At 33.9% G+C, this 10500-nt stretch overlaps 1 protein-coding gene across 1 annotated transcript; it reads left to right on the top strand.

The window, feature by feature from the left end:
• Positions 1-610: 610 nt before the first annotated feature.
• Positions 611-1693, top strand: FUT9 (fucosyltransferase 9; the record flags this gene model as incomplete). The annotated part of the gene is made up of 1 exon (XM_079780142.1): positions 611-1693. The coding sequence occupies exon 1, from the start codon at positions 614-616 to the stop codon at positions 1691-1693; it is 1080 nt and encodes a 359-aa protein (XP_079636268.1). The 5' UTR covers positions 611-613.
• Between the last annotated feature and the right edge of the window lie 8807 nt (positions 1694-10500).

The following is a 10500-nucleotide window of genomic DNA, read 5'->3' as shown; positions in this document are numbered from 1 at the left end:
TTTAACAGTGAATATAAACTTATACCAAAAAATACAAAAACCTTTTCCTTTTAAAAGTTGTTTTATTTTTATTTTTTACTGAATTTCATCTGAACTGCAAAGTTATATTGCAATCTCAAAAAGTACTCTAGCAAATAAATGATTATATCAACTGGGAAATTTTCACAAGTCTGGTCTGGTTTCCAAATATTAAAACTTTTAGCCGTAGCTTTCATGATGACAGTCTGTCGTGCAGTGTTCAGCAAGCAAATAAAAATATAGAAGGTAAGGATGACATTGAAAGAATGGACTGTAACTGGCTTGAAGATAGCTGGTACATGTCTACCAAATTCTGACTTGTTTGTAACACTTAGGGGAAACTTCCTTTTAAAAGCAGGTTTTGTGTTTTGTTTTCGTTTGTTTGTTTGTTTGTTTGTTTGTTTGTTTTTTGCTAAAATGAAAGCTCTATTTCTCTCAGTGGTTTGATAACACTAAAAAGGAAAATTCAGTTGATTCTGCGATTAAACGTATTTTAGGATTTGCAACATGTCTATGGCAAGTTATATTTATGATTAATTCTTCATTCCCTACCCCTACCTACCCCTCTTTCTCTTTCTGTTTCATAGAAAAAATTATGACATCAACATCCAAAGGAATTCTCCGCCCATTTTTAATTGTCTGCTTTATTCTGGGCTTCTTTATGGCATGTCTTCTCATTTACATCAAGCCCACCAACAGCTGGATCTTCAGTCCAATGGAGTCAACCAGCTCAGTGCTGAAAATGAAAAATTTCTTCACCACCAAAACTGATTATTTTAATGAAACTACTATTCTGATTTGGGTGTGGCCGTTTGGGCAGACCTTTGACCTTACCTCCTGCCAAGCAATGTTCAACATCCAAGGATGCCATCTCACAACAGACCGTTCTCTTTACAACAAATCTCACGCGGTTCTGATCCATCACCGAGACATCAGCTGGGATCTGACGAATTTACCTCAGCAGGCTAGGCCACCCTTCCAGAAATGGATTTGGATGAATTTGGAATCACCAACTCACACGCCCCAGAAGAATGGCATTGAGCACCTATTCAATCTCACTCTGACTTATCGCCGCGACTCAGATATCCAAGTGCCTTATGGCGTATTGACGGTGAGCACAAACCCCTTCGTGTTTGAAGTGCCAAGCAAAGAGAAGTTAGTGTGCTGGGTTGTAAGTAACTGGAACCCTGAGCACGCCAGGGTCAAGTATTACAATGAGCTAAGCAAAAGCATTGAAATCCATACCTATGGGCAAGCATTTGGAGAGTATGTGAATAATAAAAATTTGATACCTACCATATCTACTTGTAAATTTTATCTTTCCTTCGAAAACTCAATCCACAAAGATTACATCACAGAAAAGCTCTACAATGCTCTTCTGGCTGGCTCAGTACCTATTGTTCTGGGGCCATCTAGGGAAAACTATGAAAATTATATTCCAGCAGATTCGTTCATTCATGTGGAAGATTATAACTCCCCAAGTGAGCTAGCAAAGTATCTGAAGGAAGTTGACAAAAACAATAAGTTGTACCTTAGTTACTTTAACTGGAGGAAAGATTTCACAGTAAATCTTCCACGGTTTTGGGAATCACACGCATGCTTGGCTTGTGATCATGTGAAAAGGCATCAAGAATATAAGTCTGTTGGTAATTTAGAGAAATGGTTTTGGCATTAGAGTTTTCCAACATTAGCACACCTGGCAAATTCTTTCGATGAAATATCATAGAAGTTTAGAGAATGAAAAGAGATGAGACATTCTGCTTTTCTTTCACAATTTATTTTGATCACTCTCGGGTAACGTATATTTTGATGAAGATTTTTAAGAGTTCAGCATTAGCAATCACTCCATTTGGATTTAAATTATCCTGTATATACCTAATTATGTGCATTGAAAAATAATTTATTCTTCACTATCATTTATAAACATTGTTTTTTCACATTTTTTGTAGTTGTCGGTAATGTAAATTTGTGGTACAATTACTGTTTGTATATTGATCATCTGTTTAATCTATTTGGAAAATGAAAATGCACATCTTAAAACATGAAATATTTTCACTAAATATTATAATCTCTAGTTCCAAGTTTGCATAATATAACAAATGAAAAGTATTTGTAATTGAATTCTAACCTCTCTGACTTCTGAGTTGAACAAAGTGTGTAACTGTCTCTATTTGATCTATTTTTACCTGTTTACCATGTTTGTGAAGGCAGAAATATTCATGTAGTGAAGAAGAAACATAGTGAAGCAGAACTGTTCTATTCAGAAAACTATTAGATTTCTCATATAATTTCATTAAGCTGATTTGCAAATGCAGCTACTATTCTCATGATCTTAAGTTAAATTATTGAAGTATTTTTAAATATGTATTTTGGGGGATTTTTAGTATCTAGGAAATAATCCTAATAACACTTAAGAAAATCTAAGACAGTTCTCTTTTTTATCCTGATAACACATCATTATAATAAAAATAATTTCTTCAAATAACAAAAGGATATGTATAGATGGCATCACATTTCTAAATGGCACATAGATGTACAATTTTAATAACATACCAATTTAAAATATTTTTCTCTAGCCCCACTATTTTAAAAGTTTATTTTAGCATATAGACAAATAAATAAACATAACATTTGACAAACTTTTGTCCTATCATTTAAAAGAACCTAAATAAAATTAACATCAAGGAGTTCAATATAAGATGTGAAACATAATAAAGTGAGGTTTTATAAGATCTCAATGCATGTTTATTGAATGAATAAATAAATGGCATGGAATATCATAGGAAAACTTTCTCAGTTTCAATGAAGTGACAGTTCTAGCCTAGAGGTACTCACTGGTGGTGATGTTGTACATTTCTCTTTAGTAATTGTTTATACTATAGCACATGGTAAGGCCCTCGGGACTTTACCAAACCAAAATAAGTTTGTCATTACACTAAGTTTTTGGAGAATTCACGCGTGAACTTAGTTGCTGTACAGCATTTCTCCACCCTTAGGTTAAGGGCTAGCTAGATATAAGCATAGATCAGCAGGTGAGAAAAGTTGGGATGCTAAGGATTCTTCAAGAAAAGTCGTTCCCTAAAGAACTTTATTCCATTCTTGGCAAAAATGCAAAAGACTTAGAATGTCCTGATGAGATCTGTTTGATTCTATTTGTGACTAATTCTAATAGTCCTATTACATGTGGCATCAGTACTGTACAACTCAAATCCACAATCTTCTATATCAAATTAAAGAGAAACAGTCAAATTTCAATTCAGTAAGAAGGAGGCGCCAACTGTTTCTAATAGGACTGCCATGGGAGGGAATGAGCTCTCTAGAGCACTGGAAGAATTTGAGCAGAGGAAGAGTCCTGTGTTGATGGAGGATTGTTTGATCCTCAGAATAATTTCTTTACCCCTGACTGAATAGGCATGCTGTGTCAGGCAATGCCACAAGCAGGGATAAAGATGAACAAGGAACTATCACTGTCTTGAAGTAGCTTATAATTAAGTGGAGAGATACAGAAAACCTTCCTCAGATTCTCAATGGAGTTTACGTGGATCACTGCTGATTTAATGAAAATAGGAAAGCAAATTTCCCCAACTGTTTCTGAGCTGCAGATTTGTTTACTCATGTGACCCAATGGAGATTTCCTCCACAGAATCTCTTCTAACCACACTGGCTCAAGAAATAGTGTGTCTGTATGGTTGCCCTCCTAAATAAGGAAAGATTTCTACCCACATTTATTTTGTCATGTTAAAACAGTCATGTTCATTCATTTACATTTACTTTGTTATCTTTTTGACCTATGAAAAGTATAGGGACAGAAAGAGGATTTATTACAAGCAAGTTTAGTAGGTACCTACTTTCTTCAAAAGCTGAAAAATCATGACAAGCCACATTTGCTGTGGTAGATGCCCATGATTTTAATAAAATGAGGAACCTGTGCACATTTCCTATATTGTCAACTATGAATTTGGATTAATTCTTAGACTGTGACTATAATCACATGCTGATAATATGACCCAAGCCAAGGCAATAATACTAATTGATTAACTAGAACATCTCTATTTTGAAAGCCCATTACCAAGTCTGAGAACAAGTTTTCTGAATTTGAAGTGCCAAAATAAATGAGTCAATTGGACCCTTCAGTTCTGGATCCATTGATCTGTGAGTTTTAGGGCTGGAAGGAATTATAACAATGTTTACAAAGTAATCCCTTTATTCTACTTATGTGTTAACTAGATATAGAGATAATATTTATTCAAGACATGTGCATACACATGCCCAGCAGGTGTGGCTCAGTGGTTGAGCTTCGACCTGTGAGCTAGGAGGTCGTGGTTCTATTCCCAAGGTTGGGACATATGCTCAGGTTGTGGGCTCGATTTCCGGGTCCCAGTGTGGGGCATGCAAAAGGCAGCTGATCGATGATTGATTCTTTCTCATCATTGATGTTGCTATCTCTCTCTCCCTCTCCCTTCAATAAAAATATATTATTTAAAAATGCACACACACACCACAGATAGTGACATAGCCATGGTTAGAATCGAAGAGCCTGTATTTCTTAATCCTATGCTCCTATTCATATTATTTTCACTTTATCATAGAAGTATGTCTCAATTCCTAAAAAATGTGAATGTCTACATGGTATCATTAGGGCCAATAGAGTGATATATTCTATGTGCAAGCACTTTGACTTTTGAAAAAGTATAAGTAAATAAAACATTGAACTTGTTAGCATTCTTTCTGGTTTAAATATTTTAGGAGTTGAGCTTCAGCAAAAAGACTTGGGCTGTCATTACATTTTAAGTGAAATGCAATCCTTAAGATGATGTATGGTCCTCAGCCACTGCTTTGTAAATCCTGCAGACAGCAAAATTCTGTTTAAGGATATCTCATGGTAAATGATATGGATTTGATAAAATTGGCTTGCTGCTGCTGATTGATTATAATAGCAATTATGCCAGGGGATAAATTGTGGACATAAAAAAAATCTACCATTTAAAAAATTATATTTCAAAATATCAAAAATCTATTACCTTCAATGCTATGATTATTTAAATATTAATTATTGTAGGCCTTACTAGTAAAAGCATATATTAATTTTATAGGCCTTATTAGTAAGAATATATAATGAATTCTCTATATCAATATCAGCTTACAATTTTTATATATTTACCAAATAAATCCTGATAGTCCTAGAATGTCCTGAAATGTTTTCTATTGTGAGGGCTTAGAAAGGTCAGAGTATTTGAGGTTTAAAGTGACAGACTATTTAGGAACTATTTGCTGAGCCTTTAAAATCCTGCCTCCAATTGGAAGTTAAATATGGAAAGAATAGGAAACAATATTATTGAAATCTTTTTGCTTAGCCTATTTTCAAATTAGATTCTATGAGTCTTAAGATAATCTACCTAGAAAATGTCTTTGTATGAATTAATATTACTAAAACAAGTTTAGATTCTTACATTATGACTTTGTGCTTAAATATATCTTTGAATTCCCTTGAACACTATATCATTTAGATAAACTTCTTAACAAATTAATTATAATCAGGCTGCTAAATATAATAAACTTCAGAATCTAAAAGATAGGACAGTGCCTAACATAGAGGAGGATCTCAACAAATACTGTTGAAGGAATAAAAACATTGTATTCATGAACAATATTTTTAACGTGATAACAGTTCCAGCTTATTGATGTCAGGTAGAGATGATATTTTACATTTTTCATCAGTCAATGTGCTGCTGGATGCAAAGGAAGGCATTTTTTTGTCCTTCCAGTTTTGCAGCATTCCAAGACCCCAAAAGAAGTAACATTTCAGAAAGGTTATCAAGGATTTGCAACGTGTAAACACTCTATTCAAATGTCAACATACCAACTGTTTCTAATAGGAAAGACAATTAGTATTTAAGGCGAATTTAAAGTGCAAGCACTGTGAAGGGCACATTATTTATTATCAGACTCTATACCAGAAAATAGTTTATTTTCTCCCTAACCGCAGTCCTTTGTATTGTAAACATTGGTTAAGACGTTTTTTGGGGTGTTTGTGTGTGTATGTGTGTGTGTGTGTGTGTGTGTGTGTGTGTGTGTGTATGTGGTTTTTTTCTGTATATCTCTCATCTAGAGATTTTGTAGCATTTTGCAAATGATAAGCTCTACTACTATCCGAAGTGCTCTCCCTCTCAGTAATTCATATTGAATGCATCCATATTCATAAGTGTTATGTAGAGTGTTAACAGAACATAAATGATAGCCTGATATCTAGATATATGAATAATGCTAGGCTGGGTTATTGGTTCAACAGATTGTAATTTTGAGAAAGCCAATGAACCTCTCTGGACTGCTGTTTTTAAGGTTCCGTCTGGCACTACTTCTCTCATTTAAAATCTAAACTAATAAATTCATGTATTTGCAAGTGAAATCTCAATGACCATCTCAAAAATAATTTTTGGAGATAACTACTCCAAGCTGACTTTCCTTGTATTTCTCTGAATAGATATTTAAAGTATGAAACTGATTAGGTAAACTACTATGTGGAAAGAACCTAGTCCAGTGCTTGGACCATAGCAAGTGATCAATTAGCTAATCTTCCTCCTTTAACACCTTCTTCCCCTTATTTTTCTACCTAAGTCCTTTACAATTCATGCACTCACTACTCACTGAGACCTTAATTGTCTGCAGAAAACCAACCGTATATTTGGCATTGTTTTAAAATATTTTGGATTTTTCTCTACCATCCACATTTTTATTATAATAATCCAAAAAATTTTATTGATACAAAAATGTCTGGGAGCCAGTAAAGGCAGATAGTCAAACTCCAGATGACAACAAAATAGGGAACATGATTTAAAACTAATTGAATGCATCTAGACAACTTAGTTATTTTTAAGCTTGTGATTAATATATTTACTCATTTGACTTAGTTTGAAAATATTTTTTTAAAAGAAATTCTCAACATCAGCTGCCTTTTGTTAGTGTTCCAGAAAACCTGGTTCCTAGAATCACCAAAGGTGCTTGTGCACAATACTGATTTATGGGCCCTGTTCATGTAATTGGAATATCTTCAAATAATTTTAAAAAATACAAAACATGTTTTAATACATTTCCTAGTATGTTCTTTTTTGTGTGTTTTGTTGTTGTTGTTGTTTTCTTGTCCCATGCTATAGTTTATGACCCATCCTATGCCAGCAGTTCTCAAACACACATATGTCTTTGGGACTTTCTGTATCAGCTGCACAAGAATCATTTGAAAGAGTGTTAATAGTACACAGCTTCTAATTCTCTGAGTCTGAGATCTGAGTTGGAATCTATATTTTAAAAATCTCCCCAGATAGGTCTGATATTCTGTCAGCCTTGAGGTTTGCATCTTAGCTATCAATTAAATGGAAAGTATTCTATTTCTCAATTGATATCAGCTATGGCCTTTCTTTGTTTCATGTGTACTCTGTCTGAATATGTCACTAAATATTTCCCTACTCAAGAGCCCTAGACATTTCTCTACACGTAATAATTTCATGCCCAAGCATGGTACTGATTAATCTCTTGATGTGGATAAGGTTATTTATAGTCTCCAGTTCTTTTAAATCTGAGTGGTGTATATGTAGCAGTACATCTCAAGCTTGGATGAACATCTGAATCAACTAGAGAGGATTTAAAATTGTTGATGCCCAAACCCCAAGTGGTTTGACATAAGCCCCAGTGGTGAGCAGGTGTAAAAGCTCCACAGGTGATCTGAATGTGCGACTGCCTCTGGGAATCACCAGTCTGCATAAAAGACTTGTGTAATTTTTGACCCGGAGAAATTATTAGGAACAGAAAAGGTTATATAACTTGAAAGAATATATCGCATTGTCTTTTTAGGCTTCAACTTTATGTTTGTATTTTATAACATAAAAGACTGGACTATCCAATTACCAGAATCTTTTACAGCCATAAACTTCTATGCTCTGTGATCTGCTTCTCCTCTGTGTGTGTTTAAGAGACCTCTTTACCATGTCCCAGAGTCTTGGCTTGATGGGTGGAAAAGTAATTTGCAATTGGGATATAGCAACATGACATAGCATCCAGATTTTTTATGACCATAAATTTAGGATTGAATCCAAACTCTGCCACTCATTAACTGTGAGTCAGTTACTTGACTTCTCTTAGCCTCAGATTTTGCATCTGTAATGTGGAGGTAGCACCTTCTTGATGGTTGTCTGTGTGTGTGTGTGTGTGTGTGTGTGTGTGTGTGTGTGTGTAGATAAAATGACACTTAAGTGACTAGATAACATGTTTAATTAGTATCATTTACTATAATAAAAGTCATTGTGAGGAATCCAAATCTAGTTCCAAAATTTCAGTTCTAAAACTCTGAAATTGTTAAGCAGAGAGCTTATAAGTATCATTGCAAATTTAAATAAGCCAAAAGAATAATCTTCAGGAGAAGAGAAACAAAAATAGTGCAGAAATGTGTGCATTTACATCTTTTGTAATTACTAAGTAATTGAAGGGGTGCAGGAGCTGGCAATGAGTAGTTGTGCATAAACATTACTAAGCAAATACACCATTTCTTAAAATAATTGGAACCCAAATAGACCTAATTTTTCCTCACCGTTACAAGCAATCAGTAATCTAACAGTCAATTTAGGGTATGATCAGTAGTATAGCTCAAGTCACAGAATTCAATAGCAGGAAGATTCTCAGAAATCATTATCTGTTAAGGAAAGAAGTCTAGAAATGTTCAATAACTTGACTTAATCCATCACTTCAACTGGTCCACTAGTTTAACACCAGACTAATGAACTGTATAAGTTAGAATACATAATCAAGTCTCCATCTACTTTTCCTAAATTTAAAAGAATGCTAAAAGTTACTTTTTAAATGATAGTGTATAAATTCAATAAACAGAAATATATTAGCTTAGTGGTGCAGAAAAAAAAATAATTCTTAGCCAGACTGTGATTAAGACTATTCTAATTGCTAATTGCATAATAAATAGAATTTTTACATGAATAATCTCAACTATTTATGTGCACAAGTTCTAAACGGTACTGTAATAAAACAAAAAAAGCAAGCTTAAAAATATTTTCTATTCATGTGTGCAAAAATCAATGATATTCAAAATAGTATTTTTTAAGTTAGTTCTTACTTTAAAGAATATTAGGAATGTTTATTTCAGATACAACGTTAGAAAACTTCAAAATTTGAATTATTTTTCTGAATACCAGATTGTTGAAAGTAGTTGTACTAGTACAAATGTAAAGTATGTTAAATTAGAGTTTGTTGAACTTTCATTGTGAAAAACAAATGAAAGGTTTCTCTGAAAATTTTTAAGAGTGACTTCTACAAAAAGGTATGTTAACTACAGTGATTCTGTAGACACATGGCTGCATTTCATTTTCATTAATGAGGGTGTAGGAGATAGAAAAGCAGGCTCGGCATAAATGGTACCCAAAATAAATGAACAACCTAGTACTACTCATTATGCAAGAAATATGTGCCAGCAATCAGAGCGCCAGAGCGCATCCCCAGATTTCTGTTTAGCTTCATTAGCTGTCTTCAGTCCTTTGGGTGAGACAATCCTGAAGATGTCATCCTCATCTAAGGCAAGACTGCCAGAGCAGAGTTCACTACCATCCAGGGCAGGATATGTGTCTCCAGAGACTGTAATTAGATCAGGCCTTTCACATACTGATTTTCTTTTTGAGAGCCCTAGAACAAATCAAGCATATCTGGTTGTCTATGTAAAACTAAGAGCAGTTCACTTTCTTAGAACACAGATGACCTATCTCAAATATTTTATATATTACTTTAAAATAATGAATCAAAGGACAAAGTCTATGATAATTAAAATCAGGAGTTTACTAACAAAAAGAAAAACCTTTCAGCATATAGATGTTATACATTCAAATCAATGAGAGCTCTCACCCTAAAGATTGACAGGCTATGCGGCATTGGAAATAGAGATAGAAAAAAAGTAGTGAAAATAATGGTATCTTTTCCACTCTTAAATAAAAATGTAAATCTCTAGAGCTATCAGCATGATGTCAACCTTCAAAAACAATATTTATATTCATCTGGGATTTTTTTTTTCTTTTTCATTTTGTTTTTTGTTTTTGTTTAAAAGGTTGGGTTTGGTAGGAGTCAGGATTAGTGAAGTAATTGTGACAATATAAAATAACATTTTTATAAATCAGGTCTAAGACAAAGGTAAGCCGGAATGTTTGCTGGAGGAAATGCAAGTGGTCAAAAATGTTTGGATGAAATTATTGAGCTTAATCATCTTCATTGGAATAATAGGGTTTATTCTGAAACAGCAGAGCACATATGAATCATAGAGGTTTTAAAGGGCAAAAGTAGAAAGCTAAAAGGCTAAAGGTAGATTCAAGTACACAAAGCGGCAGGAAGGAGAGAAGTGGTGACGAGAAACAAGAAAGGGAACAGTAAACTAAAGATCGGAACCCACGTTCTAGTTTGCACAATCTATTGTATAATTCACTAGCTTTTCTGAGCTAC

Source organism: Cnephaeus nilssonii, assembly GCF_951640355.1.
Source record: "Cnephaeus nilssonii genome assembly, chromosome: 9".
In the NCBI taxonomy this organism is placed as follows: Eukaryota; Metazoa; Chordata; class Mammalia; order Chiroptera; family Vespertilionidae; genus Cnephaeus; species Cnephaeus nilssonii.
This window is presented reverse-complemented; position numbering and strand designations above follow the sequence as displayed.